This window comes from Cyprinodon variegatus, unplaced genomic scaffold (assembly GCF_000732505.1).
Source record: "Cyprinodon variegatus isolate N-32 unplaced genomic scaffold, C_variegatus-1.0 Scaffold281, whole genome shotgun sequence".
Taxonomy (NCBI): Eukaryota; Metazoa; Chordata; class Actinopteri; order Cyprinodontiformes; family Cyprinodontidae; genus Cyprinodon; species Cyprinodon variegatus.
The window spans coordinates 162,389-185,724 of NW_015150734.1; the positions used below are offsets into that span (position 1 = coordinate 162,389).

The 23,336-nt window shown below is 39.3% G+C and overlaps 1 protein-coding gene across 4 annotated transcripts in view; it reads left to right on the plus strand.

Moving 5' to 3' along the window:
- LOC107090109 (probable phospholipid-transporting ATPase IH) overlaps positions 1-23,336 on the plus strand; it is a 52,101-nt gene that overhangs the window by 23,806 nt on the left and 4,959 nt on the right. Inside the window, exons 4-30 of one of the 4 annotated variants that reach the window (XM_015383300.1) lie at positions 99-179; positions 686-793; positions 3,282-3,410; positions 7,812-7,915; positions 8,025-8,075; positions 8,875-8,939; positions 9,021-9,102; positions 9,205-9,355; positions 9,445-9,642; positions 9,726-9,899; positions 10,984-11,150; positions 12,114-12,185; positions 12,938-13,011; positions 13,142-13,245; positions 13,920-14,101; positions 14,487-14,720; positions 14,818-14,995; positions 15,094-15,196; positions 16,167-16,312; positions 16,690-16,749; positions 18,437-18,564; positions 18,654-18,789; positions 19,291-19,314; positions 20,036-20,101; positions 22,065-22,168; positions 22,259-22,424; positions 23,032-23,150. In XM_015383300.1, the coding sequence (XP_015238786.1) occupies positions 99-179; positions 686-793; positions 3,282-3,410; positions 7,812-7,915; positions 8,025-8,075; positions 8,875-8,939; positions 9,021-9,102; positions 9,205-9,355; positions 9,445-9,642; positions 9,726-9,899; positions 10,984-11,150; positions 12,114-12,185; positions 12,938-13,011; positions 13,142-13,245; positions 13,920-14,101; positions 14,487-14,720; positions 14,818-14,995; positions 15,094-15,196; positions 16,167-16,312; positions 16,690-16,749; positions 18,437-18,564; positions 18,654-18,789; positions 19,291-19,314; positions 20,036-20,101; positions 22,065-22,168; positions 22,259-22,424; positions 23,032-23,109 (3,165 nt within the window). In that variant the 3' untranslated portion in view covers positions 23,110-23,150. The remainder of the gene's footprint in view (positions 1-98; positions 180-685; positions 794-3,281; positions 3,411-7,811; positions 7,916-8,024; positions 8,076-8,874; positions 8,940-9,020; positions 9,103-9,204; positions 9,356-9,444; positions 9,643-9,725; positions 9,900-10,983; positions 11,151-12,113; positions 12,186-12,937; positions 13,012-13,141; positions 13,246-13,919; positions 14,102-14,486; positions 14,721-14,817; positions 14,996-15,093; positions 15,197-16,166; positions 16,313-16,689; positions 16,750-18,436; positions 18,565-18,653; positions 18,790-19,290; positions 19,315-20,035; positions 20,102-22,064; positions 22,169-22,258; positions 22,425-23,031; positions 23,151-23,336) is intronic. The other 3 variants (XM_015383297.1, XM_015383301.1, XM_015383299.1) reach the window with 3 other exon arrangements.

The following is a 23,336-nucleotide window of genomic DNA, read 5'->3' on the forward strand; positions in this document are numbered from 1 at the left end:
ATCTTCTATCCTCTGCTGTTCATACTTTCCCTCCTCCCCTTTCTATTGTCCCTTCTTCAACCTCCTCCCTTCCTCCCCTTTGTCCTTTTTCTTCACAGCTTATTATCGACACCCCCACCAGCCCAGTCACCAGTGGCCTGCCCCTCTTCTTTGTTATCACTGTCACTGCTATAAAACAGGTAAAAAGAACACAAGCATGTTCTGATCTCTAGAAAATATTGTCCCCACAACTACTGGCCTCAAATAAACACTCTCTCTACCAACCTGCAGCTGCTCTATTTTCTGTATACACACATTCCTCTCCTGGTGAGAGGGCATACTATTGAATAAGTCTGGTGATGTGAAAAACATGATAATGAGTGTTCTATTCTGTTAATCAGTTGAGCGGAGGATTCCGTGGCTCTGGGAGATACATCTCCAAACACGAGAGATGGGGAATTATTAGTGATAGATGAGGCCTTTTTAGCTTTAAAGGACATTTATCTAAGACCCTTAAAATCTAGAAAACAGGTCAGTAAGCAAACAGAACTCAATACTAATGAATTACAGGGTCTAACCCTCCCCCCTCCTTTTTCTTTGCATCCGATGCACCAACATTTAGTACAAACACCTTTTTTTTTTTTTTTACTATATGTATATCTTAAAAAACTTGTTTGCTGTCTCTTTCTCACTGCCACCCTGTCAGGGCTATGAAGACTGGCTCAGACACAAAGCTGACTGCTCTATAAACGAGTGTCCGGTGGATGTGGTGCAGCAGGGGAATGTGGCGAGGACGCAAAGTCACAAACTACGGGTAAGCATGGCCTCATTAGGCAAGCGCTGCACCTGAGGCCACAAAGCAACACTGCTGCAATGCTGCATTGCTCACTCTTTCTAAAACCGTCACTCCCATCGCCACTTTGCTGTCCTCTCTGCAGCTTTCTCGGTCCCCATGCTCTTACTGATCAATTATTGACTGGGAAACTGTTACACTCGGTTCCCTTATTCTCTCAGGGAGGAACATTATTGACGCATATTATAATTGGTACTGTTCTTGTCATTGCTGGCTTATGTTTTCTTGTCATTTTATGAAAAGCAGATCAGATTAGTGATGTGGTCTTTTTTCTCATTGGACAGTACCTTGTTCACACCTCTAGATCTTGTAGATCTTATTCCAGCTACAACTTTAATAAGTTTTGTTGAGATTTTCTGTGCCATGACAGCAATAAGAAGTGCAGAACGGTGAAGGTCAAGAAAAATAAGCTGTGGTTTTCAAAATGTTTAATCTTTCGAAAATCCGAAAAAAAAGTGGCAAGTATAGTTTATCTCTCCGAACAAATAAAAACTTTATGGAATCAGCTATTTCTGCTGTTGTAGCTACTATGATTTGCAAATATTTAGTCAACACCATTCTGACATATCAAATGCTTTCATCTGAAACATCCCACTGCAGATCTGCTGTATGTTTAAGGTAGCTTTCCCCTAACCAATTATTTTGCACTCTGTCTGGGTCTTTCTTCCCTTTAAGCCCAAGCATTTCCTCAGCATCATGCAGTCACCAATGCTAATTGATATTACATGAGACATGACATGGGTGTAAAGGAAAAAACATGCTTTTTACTTGAATACTAACGACATTTATTAATGGTCTCTGAAAGTAACAGTATCAAAAATAATACCGGTAATAATAAAAAAACAAAGCAGCTATTCTTTAGTATTTAGGATTTGCAAATATCATTTGACATTTAAATTCGTTATTGCAAGATGACCATTATCACTGTTTCACAAAGTGATGTACACAAAATAAATACAATAAAACACATGGGAATGAATAACATACAGTAATAAATACATAAAAGTGTAAAGTCCACCATGCAAAGGCTTTTTTTAAACAACAATAATAAGCATGGAATTCCTGTTTTTTCCAGCTGCTTTTGGGAAACTATTAGAAGACAAAAATCTGCATTTCTTGACCATAATTATGGACTGAAGCCATTCCTAGACCAGGTGTATGCTTCTAAAAATGGTAGTAAAAATTCATGGTCATGCCCATTAACACAAATAAGAACGATTCTTTAAAAACAGGTTTTACTGTCCTGTTTCTGTTAATATATCTACATGACAGCTTTTTAACTATGATCTCCCCATTCACACATTATTAGAAACCTTAAAAATATGGTCATTTCCCTGCCATGCCAAAGTGTAGTTTTTTAAAACTGCTAAAAAAAAATATTTTTACTCTTGCACCCTTTATGAGAGTCTTTGTTTTCCTTATGTAACCATAGTGTCATTTTGATTTAAAAACATAGGAAGCAGATAAATTATAATTCTTGGATGGAACCACAAAATATGGAAAAAGAAAAAATACAAAAAGTAATGACCATTAAAAAACATATTTTTTTATTCTTTGAACGGAAATTAGAATCACATCGAACGGAGTTAAAAACAGAGTTGATTTGTCAATTTTCTTTTTTTTTTTTAAGCCATTAAAAAATAACACACTGTAGTCGCTTGTTATCAATAAAGACATCCTAATGATCCTAATCCTAAGGACCTAATGAAAACAGTGTCAGACTGTGTAATGTGACTGATCTAGCTCATCACCTCCTGCTCGGATCTATCGATTCAGTCCGCCGTATTTCAGACTTGTAGCACCGTTTTGTCAGCACGTAGGTAATGAGCGCCGCTACGTCTGGTTTCTGCTGCCTCTGCTCCTCGCTGTGAGTGTGCAGAGACTGGGTTAGATGTAGAGGGTCAGCTCAAAATTTACAGCCTCACTACGGTTGCCAAGCAATGAAGGGCTGCACAGCACTGTAGTTGCTCCTGTCATTACGGTAGTTTATCTTAAGATTTCTGTGCATTAGGTGCAACTGCTTTTAATATTAAAAAAAGTAAAGTATTATCAATCATTGGAGCTATCATCTTTCTCTAAGTAAGGTCTCTCTGACTGTCTGTCTGTCCTCCAGCATTTTCTGTTCTCTTCCATAGATCAAACAAGGAGGATTAGAGGCTGCCTTGGGAGAAGGAATAATGATGAATACATTAATCATATAAAATTTGAGTGCGTTTGTTATGTGTACGGTCACCGTGGAGACAGGATTTATTAGAGTTTAAGCTGCTCTGCTTCGCATAATCCGTTATGCAACTTCTCAGTCCTTTGAAAAATGAAAAGGAATAACAAAAGACAGGCAGATGGTTACCCACAGGTCTCCTCTGCTCTCTTTTCACACATTTTTTTTCTTCTAATCATGATGCATCTATTTTAATATTTATACTTGAGCTGCTGTTCCTCTCATTTCCAGGTTGGCGACATCGTCATGGTGAGAGAGGACGAGACTTTTCCCTGTGACCTCATCTTCCTCTCCTCCAGCCGAGACGATGGCACCTGCTACGTCACCACCACCAGCCTCGACGGGGAGTCGAGTCATAAGGTGCTCATTAGAGACGACAGATGTTCTATGTTCTGTTTTTAGCTCCGATTTAAGTTGTGATCTAAAATAACTTAAACCATGTGTAGTTTAATGTGGATCTTTAACATAAAGGTCTAAGTGTAAAGTAACAATTTAAGCCAACGCTGCATGCCTGCTTACACAGAAATACAACTGTTATGCAATGCCGGAAATTTATTTCTGCCACTTGGAAAAACAAAAACAAATAAAATGGTTCTTAGGCAGGTTACATCACAGACCATGTGCATTATGCAAATCAAATCCTCCCATCTGCGATATATGGTTAGCAAAAAAAAAAAATGTTATGCATTAAACAGCCATGTTTGCACCTTTTCATGCAAATGTGTAAAATGGACCCATTTTTAGATCATTGTAAACATTGTTTTATTTAGATATTTTAAAACCCATTCTTTCAAACAATAAAAAAAAAAAAATCATTTTTTCTTTACAGTTCTTATTCTGGGGGAAAGTAAGACAGTTTCAACAGGATATGTTTGCAACATGCCATTTTTCTCCAGCTATAAACAAGCTAGAGGGGTGCATGCTGCACCTGCAAATATAAAATTATTGAATCCGATTCAAAAGGTGCTCCGGGATTTATTGAAAAAACTTTTTTCTTTTTAAAGTTGTTTTTGTTATGCTGTTGTCAGTGTTTTTGTAATTTAACCCAAACATACACGGCTTAAACAAGTACTACGTTTTTTTTTTTTTTGGTTAGCATTGCTGTTTTTATTTCACTTTTCCTATACACTAACTACAGGCATGGAGATGTTTCACCCTAGGTTGTCAGTTTTTTTTTATTACCTTGAAAACTGGCTTGTCTTGACTAGATTGTTGCAGGACTTTATTGTAATCTTTGTTTGGAAAAGTGCTTACTTCTGCTGTAATTGCATGCATAGATTTGCATGCTAGCTGGATGTATGTCTTTTTTCGTGGAAGCAAACCCACTTTAAACGTATTATTACCACCTTAAGGGCTGGAGTGAGAAACAATGTGTCTCTTACTGTTGTTAAATGCAACATGACTAAAACTGAGTGCCCATGCAATTTGAAAATTGGGTTTTCTTAAATTGCGATTATATTGCAGATGCAGTAAATTTTCCCAGCCCTTGTAGGCATGTGCTGGTTAAGATTCTCAGTCATCCAGGTCATAGTCATTCCAAAAATGTTTTCTTTTTCAAGTTTGAAGACGTTTCACTTCCCATTCAGGAAGCTTTTTCAATTCAAATTGTCTGGACTAGTGTTGAGCTCCAGGCTTTATAGCATAGCCCAACAAAGACGTGTTAGAGAACATGCAAATTGATCTGAAAGAACATGTCAACCCCTTAGTAATGGGGAGTTGTTGAGGGCTTTGTTGGCTTGCAGTACCCAATACTGGCCTATGCCTTTGAAAAGGGAGTTGTTTGGGGGAACTGCTGGCTTGGCTGACCAGGCGAGAGGTTTGGTCCACTGCATAGTGATGGGGGTTGAGATGATAGCAGGAAGGAATCGACTCTGTTGCTGCATTGCAGGTTTTTAGCATGTATGAAGATCACCTAGTTTAGCTAGCATATTGGATTTTATTGTTACTGACAGGAAGGGGGACGGTTGTCCCTGGTTCCCTAGTTTGGACTCATATATATGGATCAATGATGCCATCTCATATTTATTTCGTTTACTTTATGGCTGAGTTAAGGTGTAAGAAGGTGAACTTACCTTCCATTACCTTTTTAAAAGGTAGTTGAAGAGAAGCAGCTGAATGTAACCTGTTAAGAGATTGTTCTGATTTAAACCTGACACTTATAATTGACTAAAGTCTGCTGTCTGAAGCTTTTCAATCCCTTCTATGGTTACAGGACTATAAAACCCAGACAGCTTGTACAGACATTTGAGAGAAAGAAATCAGTTGCTGTGACAAGCAATGCTATTGTGGTATTATGATGGAATGCCATCTGTGTGTTTAGGCCAGTCATAATAGACTCTGCAAAAGCAAAGTGTGGGCCTTTCTAAAAATTGAACTGTCTAGACTTCCAAACTTCATGTCTCTTTTAGATGAACTCGAGGTGACCATGGAGAGCTTCATGCAGCCATATCCAAGCCTTACATAACCAAATGCAAAGCCAAGCCTCTGCCACAGTGGTGTTAATGTTTTGATCTGGCCGTATGTTTTGGTTCATCATGTTTTTGAAGGACCCCCTAAGAGTCTTTTTTTCTGGCATTATTTCTAATGTCCTGGTACTTCATTGTATCCAAGATGCCATTTACTATAATAAGGTTTCCCAGAGCTTTTGAAGAGAGGCGGATCCTCCGCATCTTAACAGTCAACTTGTGCTTTTTAACTCTTTTGTTCGGCATCAGAACCGCCTGTCGAAGGGTTTGTAGGCAAAACGTTATTTTTGATCTCATCTGAACAAAGCACACAGCTTTGATATTAGCAGCGTTATTCCCCCCCCCAAAAATCAAGTTTTAGTAATAAAAGGTAATTTTTTTTATTTGTATCAAAATGTTAGCCTGGGTGCCAGTCCGAACTTAGTCCCGCCCACAAGGTTTGAGTTCGGGGAAGTTCGGTCTGGCTCTGCTCCATAGTAGCGCGAGTATTAAAGCCCACTGTCAGGCGATCCAATCAAATTGTCAGGGCGGGCTTTATACGATGATGGACAGATGATCAAGAGTAACGTTATCAACCACGTGACCAAAGCGCGCTTGGGTGACAACAATAATGGCTGCCGCTGGAGAGTTTGGGTGAGTAGATTCTGCTATTAGGTCTGTTCTAGAAGATATCGACAGCAAATTAATTTTAAAAGAGGAACAGAGAAACGCGATCAAGGCTCATCTTCTTATTCTAGGCGTGAAACTGCACGCTTTGATTTTTGTGCACAACAACTACGCCTCGCTTAACATACGTCACACACTCCGTTGCTCTTATTGGTTGTAGGTCTATCCAATTGAGTGCAGAGGCATTTTTTTTCCTGGTTCGTTCAAAACACGCCCCATAATCACAGCTCTATGGAGCAGTATCAGACTCATATTCTGACTAGAATTGAGTAGGACTACGTCAGGCTATCAAAATGTAGCTTTAGGTAGTAAATCCTTGGCCATCATATTGGTTCATCTCTTATTTCAGAGCTCTGCAACTTGTGGCTCCAGAGCAGGATTTGGTTATTTGGACCCCCTACAATGGCTAATAATAGTAAATAAAAGCAACATTTAAAACCAACTAAGTTATTTGATATAGATTTTTTTTATATAACAGGGTGAAATCAAAAGAGCCAGATACCTTTTTAGATACATTTTTCTTGTTGTTACTTTGGAATTTATGCGTTTTTGTTTTAATCAAATTATATCCTATAGAAGAAAATCCCTGCTTCATTTTTATGAAACTTTTCATGTTTTCCTTATTTGGAGAGCTCAAAATAATAATAAAAAAAACATATTCAAAAAGAATAATAAGTTGTGTTTTATGAAAATCTCATGTAATATCTGCGGCTCTAAATTACTTTAACTTAGTGTGACTCAGGGAAAATGGCTCTTTGGATTTTAAAGGTTGCAGACCCCTGTATTACCCTGTTTTCACTTTTAATTTGATGTTCTTGATTCTTTTAAGACCTCACACCATGCTAAGTGTTAACAGGCGTGCAAACACTCCTCCCACCACACACACATTCTTGTCTTGCTATAAGTACAGAAAAACAATCAGAATCAGATAAATTGCCAAGTAGGTTTGCACTAACGATATGTATACAGAATAAAGAATCTATAGCTATACACAATATGGAACATACAATATATGGTATATAGCCATATATTATATACACAGTAGACTGTGTGTTAATGTAATGCAGAAGGTCTAGAGATGCTACGTTGCTTCTAGGTCCTGAACGGGGGAGGGAGAGAGGCAGTGTCGGTGTCACTGGGGACTCTTGGCCTTGTTGATCAGGCTGGTAGCGGATGGGAAGCACAGTTGACCATGTGTTGACTCCTATTGACTTCCATGAATTTCAGTCATTTTCAAACCTTTCTATGCCTTAACCCAGGAAGTGAGGACAAGGAAAATGCTCTCACTTTCATACCAATGGTCTTCGGTGTGTGAAATTGTAAAAAAAATTATCCATATTGTGATGCCAAGCCAGCAGCAATACACTCTGTTAGAGTAAAGCACCTATTTAACCATAGATGCCCTCAGAGGAACACCTTGAAGACCTTAGCACATTAGCTGATTGTCACTCTGTTTACCCAGGAAAGCGTTTCGTAACAGCTCATTTGCAGCCTTCATATTATGGTGAGGTCACATAGAGAACCTGTCTGCCAAGGCACCAAACAAATCTAGTCATAGTAGGTGTGCTTGTGACATTTTCCTCTTGCTTCTTTTTCTGCTCCCCTGCCTTTTGCCACCTTTCTGTCTCAGACCTATTACGCTGTACCAGATACCATGGCCTTTAAAACGGAGCAGGAGGTGGATTCATTACATGCCACTATTGAATGTGAACAACCACAGCCTGACCTATACAAGTGAGTGTTTCCTCGCAGATGGATCGTCCTACACAGACCTTTTAAAAAGATGTAACCTTATGGCCTTGGACATCTTGATTTGATGTGGTTTTCCCCGCTTTTTTTCCAGATTTGTGGGACGCATAAACATTTACAAGGACAAAGAGGAGCCTGTGTCTAGGTGGGGGACTTTGTGTGACAGAAAATAACACAAGCTCATTTTGTTTATTCTATAAAAGGACAATGTATACCCCTGTGGTAACTTTGAATGTATTCTGTTGGGATCGACATTATTTGGGAAATCAATTTGATCTAGTTTGAGAATATTGTACTCCATGAAAGTTGGAAAGCGGAGCTTGCAAGGCACCTTCAAGTTTAATGTATACTATAAGAAGACGATTGTATGTAGCTTACTGATTAGTTTGAGACTTCCCTTTCGGCATTTCAAGGGTACCATCCTTGAGTTCACCATGTGTTTTCCCTCACTTCAAAAGAACCTTCAGAGAACTTATAAAGTACTATCAGAGACATTGATATTACTTTCCTAAAACTTTACAAAGTTTCTCATTCCTTTCTTGGAATATATTGGTTAGTTTTAGGGTGGCTCAACTTACCAAGTAGCTTCCAGAACACATTGGGAAATTCCCAAGTACTTTTCTGTACCTTTCTAGGTTACCTTCATGGAACTATCCGGGTATTTAAAGAATACTCACTGTGTTATGACGAGCCTTTGAGCTGTCAATTCCAGTAACTTCTGTAGAAAGAAAAAGAAAGTTCTGGGAGGCATCTAGGTTTTCAGAAGCCTGGAAAACCTTGAAATAACACTTGATAAGTTCTGAGAAGGTTCTGGAAATTTGGTTAATGTGCAGTTATCTCTAAGCTCCAGGAGATTACAAACTGTCGTACGAATGGCTACTGTTTAAAATTGAAGCCCTTTTGTTGTGTTTTTATTTTTTCTAAATCATGTATATCTCTTGTAGAACACTGGGAGCTGAGAATTTACTACTTAGAGGGGCCACATTGAAGAACACAAAACATATTTATGGTAATATAATAACATTTAGGCATCTAATGTATAATTTGTAGCAAACATCTGTTTCTTTAAATCCTGTTTTCTACTCTTTAGCTGTTGCAGTGTACACTGGCATGGAGACCAAGATGGCTCTTAATTACCAGTCTAAATCTCAGAAGCGCTCTGCTGTTGAGAAGTAAGATTAACGATGGAGGCCTTGATTTAGATTGTGTCTTTGGGGAGTGGTTTAGTTCCCAGCCCCACGTCACTGACCCCTCTTCACTCCATCACTCTGCAGGTCGATGAACGCCTTCCTGATTGTGTACTTGTGCATCTTGATCAGTAAAGCTTTGATCAACACTGTCCTGAAGTATGCCTGGCAGTGGTTGCCTGACCGGGATGAACCCTGGTACAACCACAGGACTGAGAATGAGCGCCAGCGCCACGTGGTCTGTCCCAAACTCCCCACACTTCAGCAGCTAGCTGATATAACTCATCTAAAGCCACATGTTTGTTATTCCTGTCTTTCATTTCCCAGGTGATCCGAGCCTTTACAGACTTCCTGGCTTTCATGGTCTTGTTCAATTACATCATCCCTGTGTCCATGTATGTCACTGTGGAGATGCAGAAGTTTCTTGGCTCATATTTCATCACCTGGGATGAGGAGATGTTTGATGAAGAGCTGGGCCAGGGAGCCCAGGTGAACACCTCGGACCTGAACGAAGAGCTGGGACAGGCACGTCTCTGGACACACACAAGCAAATGCATTTGCATAGATAATCTTTCTGTAAACGTGCTGCTCCTTTGACTGTCTTCAAGGTGGAGTATGTGTTTACCGATAAGACTGGCACCCTGACTGAGAACAACATGGAGTTTATTGAATGCTGCGTGGATGGCAATGTCTACATCCCACATGCGATCTGTAATGGCCAAATCCTCAGTGCTGCCTCTAGCATCGACATGATCGACTCCTCGCCTGGAGGATACAGGAGAGTAAGTTTGTTCATATGCTTAAAAGAAAATACAATTTTATGTGACAGAATTAAAACAGTTGGGAGGATGCACGGTTTCTCTGATTTTCTTAATAAATACAATCTAAAAAGAGTATCCCCTGTAGTGGATATACGTGCCCATGAGTCATTTATTTTGTAGAACAGTCTTTTAATGCTGTTCCAGTATTTTCAGGTATATGTTCAGTAGCTTTGCGCATCTGTAGACTGAAATATTTTCCACTTCTTTGTAAATTAGTTCAGCCTTAGTCAGATTGGATTTGGTGTTCGTGATCTCAACATGAACAGGACTTTAACGGCACCATTAAAGCATATGAATAAGGATATATATAAACTGGCTGCATTTAAAGGTTGTCGTCTTTCTGGATGGTGAACCTCTACATCAGTTTGAAATCTTTTGCAGCTACTATTAGTTTTCCTTCAGTATTCCCCTTTAATTTGATCCATCATCTCCTTAGCTCCTTTTAGTTTTCCTATCCCTGCTGAGAAAAAGCACTCACATCATGACAGTGCTGTCACCATGCATTTCTGTATTGACAGGATGTTCAAGGTGCTGTGCAGTGGTCTTGACCAGCCTTTGACCAAACAAAACACTTTGCATGTTGGTAAAAAGAAAAACGTGATCACTGTTTCACAGATCACCTTCTTGAAAAAACAGGGAAGTCAATAGGAATGGCCTTATTGAGCAAAAAAGAAAGAATATTAAAAGAAAAAATACATTTATACTATTTTCTTTTACAATAGCGCACTTTTTTTTATATCGGACTCTCAAACAATATAAAATAAAATACATTGAAATTTAGGGTTGCAGTGTGATAGAGTTCAAATGGTATGAAAGTTTTAATTAAGAAATGATGTCCATCAGTGTGAAAATATAATATATATTTGATCAAATAAAAGCGTGTGTAGTTCTTTAGAACCAAGTTTCCAGAAGAATCTGCAGAAATTGTCACAAAACTAAAAAGTATCCCAGTGAAATAAGAAATATGTTACCAGAGTGCTGAATGGATCTTGTGTGTTATAAGTAGAGACTTTTTTCATTTATTTTCTTACCTGCGTGTCTGCAGGAGTACGAGGATCTATTTTTCCGGGCACTGTGTCTGTGTCACACGGTGCAGGTGAAGGAGGAGGAGACGGTGGATGGCATCAAAAGGGGCATTCATCAGGGAAAGCCTACTTCCTTCTACATTTCCTCGTCCCCAGATGAAGTGGCTCTGGTGGAAGGAATGAAAAGGTAATACGAGGGCAATTTTAGCAAACTTAAATCAAAGTTATTGGAGTCATTTTTTTAATGGACTATTCTTTATTTGTTATGGAAAATGTATTGCATGTAAAATTTTAAAAACACTGTATTGCAAAGTTGCCATTTTCATTTATAGGAATGGATTATGAGGATCAGTTTTGCTGAAGAATAGGCAGGAAAGTCATTACTGTATTGTACAAACCTGATATGGATTTGTCCTTTCAAAGAGAGGATTGTACATCTGATCCTTTTCACCTTTTAGAAGTGCCCGTCTATCACAAACTTTATTAAATCTTTAACAAACGTCACAAAGGTTTGCATCTTTTAAAAAGGAGCAGCTAAAGTTTAAACCAGAGCTGTAAACACAAACACTATTAAACGATTTACCTTTTTTTAATTCTATGTCTATAGCTGTTTGGCATTTCATCAGGTTAAACCTTTCCTGTCGTTTGCCACCTTGATATAATTCCCACTATAACCATTTTTTAAACCCATGTACACTCAAACTTCAGATGTAGCTGTAATATTTTCAGATAACTTTCCTTCCCAATGTTGCCATCTATTTTAAGTCCCCACTAGGGAGGCTGGGAATAATGTTCCTGCATCTTTGAGGTCTTGAAAAGTCTTAAGAAAGATAAATGTGGCACCTCCAGGCGTCTAAAAGTTGAAGTCAAGGATAAACCAGACGTCTTTCTGATATGTTTCCTGGTTTATTGTGGGTATTTTTAATGATGTCAAACAAAGAAATCAACTGATTGATCTGTTTTCTTAAGCGGAATAGTAAATGGCTTTCCCAAATGGTGCAAAGGCAAAGTAACTAAAGAGTAACCAGACTTCATAACATGCTTTACGGTATCTTCAGTCTCACCGCCTCTAAAAGGCACCTGGTACTTGTTTGCGACCGCTTTCTCTCCTGCTCCTAATTAATCATTCCCCCTCTGCTGTCACTGCCAGGCTGGGGTACACCTACCTGAGACTGAAGGACAACTACATGGAGATCCTCAACAAAGACGACGAGATCGAAAGGTCGGTTTAATAGGTGTTACTGTACACCGCCAGCGATAAAACAGGATTAATCCAGCTGATGGAGATGTGTTCATACATTATCTGACTGAAGGGAATTAGCTCTCAGCTTGTGTTACCAAAAAAAAAAAAAGGTTTGGGACCTTGGAAAGCCTGCTCAATTTGATCAAAACTGTTAATGAATGGAAGCAGGGTTCAGTTCCAGAGAGGTTTTATGGATATTCTGAGATTTGATCCATTGGGTGTGTGTGAGCAGCCTGGCTGTACATCACTGTCAGCGGGGGCCTGTCGATATACTGAGCTATTTTTAAGGAAGCTGGAGAAAGAAGGCATTCAGATTCAGACCTCATTGATTTACTGTGTTTACCCCTCAGTGGAGCCTCATTAAAATGCAACATGTTTTTATAAAGGTTCAACATATCTGGTTTGCTTGACTGCATTAAGAAGTTTTGGGATTTCACGTGTTTTCTAAAGGAACATGTGAAGTCCATTTTCTGCTTTAAATGAGAAAACAAAAGTCGTGTGAAGTCATTGTTAAAACAAAGCCCACCTCTGAAATAACTATTGTGGTTTTACTGATATGCTTTTGCAGTGGAAAACAGCAGAGCAAACTGTCAGAAATAGAAGTACAGTGTGTACCCAGAGGTGAATATGTTGCAAAAATAGCCAGGGTGCAGTCTAAAAAGGGACAGCGTGGAAGGAGAAAGTTTGTCTTCTATCATCGAATAAAAAACATTGAACTGTCCGTTCTTCAGGTTTGAGCTGCTCCATGTGCTGAACTTCGACTCCGTCAGGAGGAGAATGAGCGTCATAGTAAAGTCTATTTCAGGTGAGCTGACCATACACACAAACACAAACCACACAGGCTTCATTTATATCTTTAATAAATTGGATAATAGACGGCGGCTGCAGTGTGCTAACAGTGTGTTTGGCTCTCTGTTCCCTGTGTGTGTTCTCAGGAGAATACCTGCTGTTCTGTAAAGGTGCAGACTCATCTATTTTCCCTCGAGTAGTATCCGGAAAGGTGGAGCAAGTTAAAGCCCACGTGGAGCAGAACGCTGTTGTGAGTGAACATTAGATGCATGCACTCCTTTACACACATAGTCTCACCTTTATTATCAGAAGGGCACTAAATCAAAATAGCAAATTTACACATTTAATCCGTAAACCTGAAGGAAGCAGGAGATTTTCCCTGAATGCCCAGTCAGAGCTATGATGGGATGATTTGAATCAAAGTGTTTTTTATGTGTTTTAAGTTAAAGGTCAGACCTAATTCCGATTGAGAACTGGTTCCTACAGTTAATCGTTATCCTATCTGATTGACCAGGGTGTATTTTGGGAAGAAGATATGTGAATAGAGACCTACTATATCGGTCCATATGTACAAGCAGGCCTCTTTAACATTCTGCTTCCCTCCACTTGTCTATGACCCAGAAATCAGAGTCTGCAGAGCATCTTGAAACATGTGCCAATTTTTAAGATCGACCTGCAGTAAAGGAGAGAGAGAGAGAAAGCTTTTTATCATTGAGTGAGGATGGACAGAAAATGCAGTAATTATGTTTTCTCCATAAATGGCAGAGGACTAAAAGGAACAAAGACCCCAGGAAAGGCGCAACTAGAGCTCCTTTGTTTGGTCTGATCTTTAAAGCAAGAATGGATGTGCTTTAAACTTCACTTTGCATAATATCAATAATCTATTCATTCCTCTCCGCCAATCTCTCACCGCTGTGAAAACAGGAGGGACTGCGGACTCTCTGCGTCGCCTACCGGAGGCTGTCAGAGTCTGAGTACCTGGAGGCGTGTCATTACCTGACCGAAGCCAAGCTGGCCCTGCAGGACAGGGAGCATAGGCTGGCCCAGGCCTATGACGTCATCGAGAGGGATTTAGTCCTCCTGGGTGCTACAGCGGTGGAGGACAGGTTGGTCAATGCAGGAGGAGAGGAAGGGAACGCTTTAGAAGTGGTGCAGCAAGGAGACAAAAGAGAGGATTTCTAAAGCTTAACACCAAATTTAGACCATTGTTTTGAATCAAGGCAGCAATAAAATGTTCATTGTGACGTCTCAGTAGAGCCAGAATTGATTTAATTTTCTCAGGATTATGAAATTAATAGCTATTTTTTGCACCAATAGAGCTCAGCCTTACCCCGTTTGATTGATCAAATGACTGACAGTTTAATTTCCTAACGGATAATCTGTGTTTGAAAACTTATCACCCGTTGGCAATGGATGAACTAAAGCTTTGACTGATAGCTCTCTCCAGCCCAGTAGACCCCTAAAAACACCTGTCAACTTATTGATGAACAGGCTGCAGGAGAAAGCTGCGGACACCATCGAGTCGCTGCACAAGGCCGGCATCAAAGTCTGGGTCCTAACGGGAGACAAGATGGAGACAGCCGCCGCCACGTGCTACGCCAGCAAGCTTTTCCGTCGCAGCACTCAGATTCTGGAGCTGACCAAGAAACGCACCAAAGAGCAGAGCCTGCATGACGTTCTGTTTGAGCTGAACAGGACCGTTATTAGGCAGCGCTCCATGTCTGGGTAGGGACCTTTCTAAGGGAGATTGCGCTCTAGGCAACTGGTTGGCTTCTTATGTAGATGGATCTCTGAAAGCTTTTTGTCTTGTGTCTTTTTCCAGATTGTCTGTAGACTGCCTCGACTTCGGCCTGATTATCGACGGGGCAACTCTCTCTGCGGTATTAAAACCCAGCCAAGAGGTTTCCGGCCATGGGAACTACAGAGAGATCTTTCTCGAAATATGTCGCAACTGTAGTGCTGTTCTCTGCTGTCGTATGGCGCCGCTGCAGAAAGCTCAGGTAAGCTTTCCTTACCTCCTTATTTCTTTTCTCACCTGCTCATTAGATTCTAGCTAAAAAACTCTTTCATTTGGCATAAAATGTTTTTTTCTTGTCAGATTGTGAAGCTAATAAAATCTTCTAAGGAACATCCCATCACCCTGGCTATTGGCGATGGAGCCAACGACGTCAGCATGATCTTAGAAGCACATGTTGGCATCGGTTAGTTCAGCTGCTTCCTTCAATCACAATGTTCTCAATCATGTGTGCAACATGAAACAATATTTGCTTTCCATACTTCCCTCCAATTATAGGTTTCTGTTCATTCTTTCATCTTTTTGCCTATACATCCTCCTGTCTGTCAATCTGTCCATCTATTCATCTGTTTCTCCTTCCATCCTAAATCTGTTTGGCCATCCATCCTTATAGCTTTCTTACAGTGCAAATTCTTACCAATATAAAAAAGAGCCCTTTTTTGGAGTGTAGTTTCTGGTATCTAAAGGTTGAACATTTAAATCATGACCATTTGCAGTGACTTACGAAGCTTTAAGAAAATATAGATATCTAACAAAAGAAAATTTGGCTTGATATAGCTGTACGTTTATACCCAATGTGTGCTCGCACTGCAGATTATTACTATTATAACAGATTTTTTGGAATGATCTAATCTTTGGCTGTTAGAAACTGCATAAGTAAGCCAGTTTTTCTTGATTTAAAAAAAATGCTGTATTTCCCCTTGTTTTTCCAGGTACCGTAAATTAGACAATTTGCCAATGGAATAAGACCAATTTATGTTTAATATAACAAAAAAAAAAATCCATTATCTCCAAGTGCATAATATCTTATCTTAGTTCAAGGTTGTAAAAACTAATTCCATTGGTAGATCATCTTGTTTACTTAATTAAGGGCAAATTAACTTCATGATGTCAGAAACTCCCAATGACATGTCAGCAGTTTTTCCTGCCGTTTCGATGCAATAACTGTATCAGGTACCCATTTTTCAATAGTAGATTCTTGCCAGAGAAAGGAAGTTGGAAGTATTAAAATGATGAGAAACAGATGAGGGAGGAAAATGTGTATTTAACCCAAATGTGATTATTTTGATAATAACCATTACCAAAGCACTATTATCCCTCAGTTTCCTGAGATAGCATTGGAGATGCTGCTAAACTGTTTTTTTTTTTCCCCCCAGGCATCATGGGGAAAGAAGGCCGACAGGCAGCTAGAAACAGTGACTATGCCATCCCCAAATTTAAACACCTAAAGAAGATGCTGCTGGTCCACGGCCACTACTACTACATCCGAATCGCCGAGCTTGTTCAGTACTTCTTCTACAAGGTAAGGAATGTTTTGTGTTCACCAGAGGCCCGTGAATATTGATCATTCTATTGTTGTTTCAATAGAAAAGCTATATAAAGCACAGATTAGTGGATTTTTGTAATGTGCAACAGTCTGCTGAATTCACGGGAACAATGAGGAGTGTGGGTGGCTTGCACAGCATCCATTGTCCTACCAACTGACTCAGTTTTTTGTTGCTTTTTTTTCCCGTTTGGCATCCTTACCTCTTTGCAGCCCACTCAGTGAGCACATAGGGTGCAGTCTCTACATAAACAGAAATGTGTAGCTAGTTGCATTTTTAGACTTTTGGTTTGTTTCATTTGTCAGTGGTTTTTCACATTTTTTTTTTCTTCCCTTCTCCTCTTAAATCATTGCAGAATGTATGCTTCATCTTCCCTCAGTTCCTCTATCAGTTCTTCTGTGGGTTTTCCCAGCAGGTAGGTACTTTATACTTTGTTGGATAAAAAAAAATGTATTTCCAAAGATTGAATCCTATTTTGTTTAAAATGTGTCCTATACAGAAGATGCAAAAAAAAAAATGTCTCCTTTTCTTGATTTTTCCGCATTTGCCTCATTATTCTGCCGTTTCTGGACCATCAAGCTGAGTTTTCAACAAAAAGCTTCACTAAATCAGATAACACAGTCTGCACATAATCATAAAACTTCTCACCAGCTGCAATTTTGCGCTTAGAAAACTGTGGTTCAAATTGACTTCTGTAACCATTTTCATCCAACATAACAATATAAAGGACTAAAAAAGTCCTTTATATTGTTATGCACTTTAAGAGCTTATAAATTATTTGTTAGAATCAGTAAATGTAGTTCCTAATTGTTGATGAAATGGAGAACCTGAGGATGTATTTATTATATGCTGACTTGTAAAAAGTGTTCGTCCTGCTAAAGATTCCCACCCTTCATGCTTATTTTCTCAAACTAAAATCTTTCAGATTATCAAGTTAATTTTAATATCTGACAAAAATAAACAAAATAAAAAAAAAAAAAACATTTTTCAAATAATAGGATCTGTCCAAACCAACCTGGTATAACATCAAACAGTAATTAAAAGCCACACCTAATAATTAGTTGTGCCACCTTGTGGCAGCAACTGTTATTAAGTCTCATATCTTCTTTGCAGGATTGCTTTAGTTCAGCCAAATTTTAGGGATTTTGGGTATGAGCTAGTTGTTTGAGGGCATGCAACAGCATTAAAGTTGGATTTAACCTCAGGGATGGATTTTGAGTTTAAAAAATCTTCAGTTAGGTGTTGTTTCTTTCCCCGCGGTCAGAGGTGGACTTGTTGCTGTGCTTTAGCTTATTTTACCACTTGAGCCCAAAGAGAAATACTTGCTTGGAATTCTCCTTTTAGATCTTGTGGTGGAGAACAATTGATGGGAAGTTTTCCATGTGCTGAAGTAGCAAAGCAGGCGCAGATCATCACACTACCACCTTTATCTGACTGTCAGCATGGTTTGATTTTTTATTTTTTCTAAAATACTGGGTTAGCTTCAAATTGGATGTGACAGGAAGACATTTTCCAAAAAGATCCACTTTGTGTCTCATCAGTACACATATCATTTTCATCAAGATGCCTTTTGGTCAAGGTGAGCGAGGCCTTTAAGTATCTGATTATGTTCATTTTTACATGCCTCTTTTATCAAAAAAGGGTTAGTCACATGACCCTTTCTTAAGCAGAAGTCGCATCACTTAACAAAATAAGCATAATTGACAAGAAAATCAAAAAATCATGTAAAATAAATATATAGAGTGATTGAAGTCCTGGGTGTTTACCCTTGTTATCCCACTAGTCTAAGTGTTCTTTGCCTTAATGCAACTCAGACGGTTTTTGGGACCAAAGTGTTTGCAAACATTTTTACATACTTGTCTCTACGGTTTGTCCCATTTCCACTCTTTAAAGAAAAAATCTGATTGCTTCTTGTACCTAAAGAGTCAACCTCTGAGCTGTGTCTACGTCATTTATCGTGTTTATGTAAAGAAAGCTGACTTATCTCACTAATAAAACCCACATTCTGTATGATTACTTTATGCTTGTTTCATTTTAAGGCTGTTAAGGTACAAAAATCAGTTCCTGTTTTAAATGGAAACAAACTCTTCTTCCCTTTGCAGCCTCTTTACGATACGGCGTATTTGACGCTGTACAACATCAGCTTTACCTCCCTCCCCATCCTCTTGTACAGCCTGGTTGAGCAACATGTGACCATCGATGCTCTGAAGAGGGACCCCTCTCTGTACAGGTGTCTGTCTTTGATTAGTTTGATGTCCTAAGTTGTGTCCTTTTAATCTTTTTACTGCCGCTCTAAGGAAGCCTCTCTGTTTGTTTCAGGGATATTGCGAAGAACTCTCTCCTCCGCTGGCCGGTTTTCCTGTACTGGACTTGCCTGGGCGTGTTCGACGCAGTCATCTTCTTCTTTGGCGCCTACTTCCTGTTCGACAACACCACCTTCACCAGCAATGGCCAGGTGAGCTTCTATATCTGCTTAATAAAAAATAAAAAAAGACAGAACAATAGGATAACATTCGGTTTGGCGTCTAAGGCATCAGTTGGAGGATGTTTTACGAAGTCACCATGAACCCTCACTCATCTTCACCGAATGCTCTTCCGTGGCGTTTTTTTTTTGTGTTTTTTTTAGGTGCAGCGACTTGACATTGTGGTGGTGTTTTGTCTGGTTCTGTACCAGGAAAGTTTATATATCCCAGAACATTGGAGCTCCATTCATATCGACAACACAATAGCATCTTTCTCTGTACCGTTATTTTGGATCATGTCAACTGTTTTTGATTGCCTTTGGTCCTGTTTTTTTTTTTTGTTTTTGTTTTTCTTTGTTTTTAAGTTTGAACATCCTGAAATTCATTTTACCCTTTGTCCTGATTCTTTTCTCTTTTCTTCCTCCCCTCTTTTTCTCTGCTTCCTCGCTCTTTATTTTGCTCCTCCTCCTCCCCCTCTTATTCTTCTTCTTCAGCTTATGACCACCAACACACAGATGGTAAGCCTGTCTCCCTCCCCTGTCAGCTCTCTCTGTCTTCTTTTTTCAGTTCCTGTCGTATCGTTTATTCTTTCAGTTCATCCTCACTCCATGTAAATCCATGCACTCCCATTTGGATGTGTAGATTCCTAGTGCTTACATTCCCGCTCTGAATCCTGCACCGTAGCTGATCTTAGCCCCTTCTGCTGACATGGTAGAAATCTTAGAAGCTCCTCAACATTTTCCCCGTCTTTAGAGAATTTAATATGTGCTCCTATTTAGATCCAACATTTGTCTTGTGTTTTTTTTTTCTGTCTACTGTCTTTGTTTTTGTGCTTACTTGTTTGTTTCTGTCTTTTTTATTAATATTTCACTATTTAGAATAGGTTATAGCAATGGATGGATGCAGGAATTCTAGTTGTTTTTTTTTTTTTGGTGTCAGCTGTTATATAAATCTTCGTCTTTGCCTTGTTTTCCCACCCTCCTCCCCTCTCTCATTCCCCCATCCCATATGTTAACTCCTGATGTCTGCCTAAACCTTTCTAGGATTTTAGCAGTAGCAATATGTCAGTGCTCTAAAATTGTATTTTAATATAGATTTTTTTTCTTTAATAAACAGTCCATCCAACTGTAGAAAAATACATAAATGAGTTCTATACCTATATCTGTGCAACTAAAGACAGAGGATTAACTTTTTTTTTGTTTGGCCACTAACCATCCTCTTTTTTTTTTTTTCCTTCAGATGTTTGGAAACTGGACGTTTGGGACTCTCATCTTTACTGTTCTGGTTTTTACCGTAACACTCAAGGTTGGTGTGAGCGATTGAGTAACTGGTGTGCAAATAAAAAATGAAGAAAATCCAGTGCAGAAAATAATTTAGTATAAACTAGGGCTGAGACTTAAAAACGTTAATTTGGATAAAGTAATTAGAAGCATTTTAACGTGTTAAAAAAAATGGACGCGGTTAAAATGTAAATGTAAATCCCTTTATTGTCCCACAATGTGGAAATTCATTCTCTGCATTGAACCCATCCTCTTGGGGAGCAGTGGGCTGCCATTGTGCGGCACCTGGGGAGCAATCTGGACTTAAACTCAGAACCTCCGTAACCCATGTGCAATGCTCTAACCATCAGGCCACCATCCAACTTTGTTGTATTTTTCTTATATACATACAAACAGATAGGATTGCCAGCCAGTTTTAACTCATAAAATCCCTGTGCAGATAAAATTATGTATCTTAATAGTTGGCTATATGAGACCCTAAACACAGCCTGTTTTTTGTTTTTTTTTCTTTTTCAAAACTCTCTCTGTCCTCCTCAGCTCAGGCCTCAGTCTCTGCCCCTCCCTTTACTATTTAAAAAAGTTATAAAATTTTCATGTTATCAAACTTTGATGTGACAGGACTCCGAGTCACATCATGTCTTCTATCAAAATTATTACGGAGGGAAGGAAGCAGGTGCAGCAAAATCTCTGATAAGTATATTTAGGGGAAGTAGTGCGACAGAACTGTTATCATCAAAAGCTTAGAAGTGACTAGAGCAGAACAGGCTGTGATAAGGAGAGTTAGGTTATAGCATAATAGAGAAGATATGAGAAGACATGTCAGCCTGAGGTCCAACATAGAGATGTTTTATGTAGGAAGGGTGGAGGGCTACAGGGTGGGGATGCTTATATTTGCCTTTGTTTTCAGATACAGTGATGACCAGAGGTTCAGTTGCCAAATGTTACTTAGGCCTCTTTCCCACTGGTGAAAAACCTGTTTGAACCTGGCATGCAGTGGGAACACCAGAGCCGGGTTGCCCTGCTAAATTAAGTGATAACATTGAATGCTATTTGCGGACATCAACACACAACACCAGTCGCTTTTGATCTAACAAGCTGAAACAACTGTTTACATTTAAAAAACATGGCGCTGCGATGGTAAGGGATTCAGACAGACAAAAGAGCGAAACAATGAAGCACACATATTATGCCACCCATTAGGGGTCGTGGCCAAAAATGAATACCTGATGTTGCATTACACCGGCAGAGTCAGACATGTCAGGTGGAATTTTAAATCTCATTTTATTTTTGTACACAGCTATAAAACAAAAATTATTGTTGGAAAAAATAATTTTTAAACATGTTTTAGAAATTTTAGAGCCCCATTTTGAAAGGCATGTGGATGAAACGCCACATGACAGTGTTTTGGCTATTTCTGTAAATAGATCAACATGTGCACATGTCAGATGGGCCCAATACCGGGCCTGTTGGGCTCAAGGGTTAATAGCAGTTGATGCTGACTCCTCTGCAAAATACTTAAGTCAGCTGAATATCTTCTTTGTATAACAATAAACCTTTTTGTAATCTTTAAATGAAATCATGATCAGTATTGCTAAAGGATTACTAAATGTTTATTTATGCCTCATATTGATTTTAGCTATGTTTTTTCCTTCATTATTTAGCTTGGTACCGTAACACAATTAGAGGAACAATAGTTTTTTTTTTTTTTGTTAGAAACACTCAGATGTAAAAAGAAGCTTCCTAATGTAGGTAGTGAACCAGTTTATCTACAGACAGCTTAGCCGGTAACCAATAACAACTGAAGCCTCTGATAAAAGCAGCCTATCACAGAGGCACCTCCATTTTTATGCTCCTGTAAGATTCAGATTCTGCTCAAATATAATCCGGTGCTAACAAGAGCACTTTAAAAGATTAGAAACAACCTATTTAAACAGGTTTTCCTGATAGCATTTACTTAACTTTCAATGCTTCTGTTCTCTGTGGTCCAGCTTGCCCTGGACACACGTCACTGGACTTGGATCAACCACTTTGTCATCTGGGGCTCCCTGCTTTTCTACGTCATTTTTTCTCTTCTCTGGGGCGGCATCATTTGGTAAGGCCGTCACTCGACCTCATTCAGTGTTGTCCTTGCAGACAGACTCTGTTTAGGGATAATTGTTTTTGTATTTCTCATGCTACTCAGGCCCTTCCTGAACTACCAGAGGATGTACTACGTGTTTATGCAGATGTTGTCCAGTGGTCCAGCATGGCTCAGCATCATCCTTCTTATTACTGTCAGCCTGCTGCCAGATGTCATCAAGAAGGTCCTCTGCAGGGCCATTTGCCCAACAGCTACTGAGCGTGCACAGGTAGGACCCCTATAAAGAAATATTTATTCTTTTACCTTTAACTGAATCCAAAATGTTATTCTATTTGAGTTTTATAGTGTAAATATGATTCATTACTAAAGCTATTAACACATGACTAATTAAGCTTTTAGTTTCTAATGGAATTGAAAGTTTACTTCCTTTGACAAACTAAGTAGAAATCATCATCTCCCCCTCCTTATTAATCATCCAGGAAGACGGGCAATGTGTTTAATAGCTTTAAGCACCAGCTGGATTTACTCTGTCTTACTCTTCCCAGTAGCTTAGCTTTACCCTCCTTTGAAGCAAGCTTTACCATGAAAGGAAAGGAATTAAAAAATCCAGTGAGAGGTCTGACTGATTTCTTCCTGCTGTGCTCTTTTCTCTCCATCTCCCCCCTCTCTACATTTCTCACTTCACTTTATGGATCCCCTTCATCCATATTGACACATTCCCTGTTGCTCCTTTCAATCGTCCTTCACCCCATCCTGCCTTTTTATCTACTGCTTTCTTCTCTTCTCACCTTTCCAAATCATCCTCCTTTTTTCCCCTCTCTTCTCTGTGCGGTTGTGACACGCTGTGCTCTCCCGCCCTTTCGTGGTAACCACAGTCTACCCGCCCGTGCCTTACTGTGGAGCCGTCCACCATCTTCATGCTTTCTCAGTCCTCCAGCAGAATGAGTTTCTGATTGGCCCAGAGAGAGACGAGAGAGCGGAGCAGGAAGAGGAGGTGACTGTCTTCTAAGCTCTCATTTAAGTGTGAATGCTGGCATGACTGGATGTCAAACTGCTTGTCTTTACACCTTGACTAATGAGCACACTAACCAGCCACTGCTGGCAGCACAATTTCTTGCCTTTGACGATTTAAATCAAACGTAAAGATGAATGTGATGTATTTAATATCAGAAGCTAATTG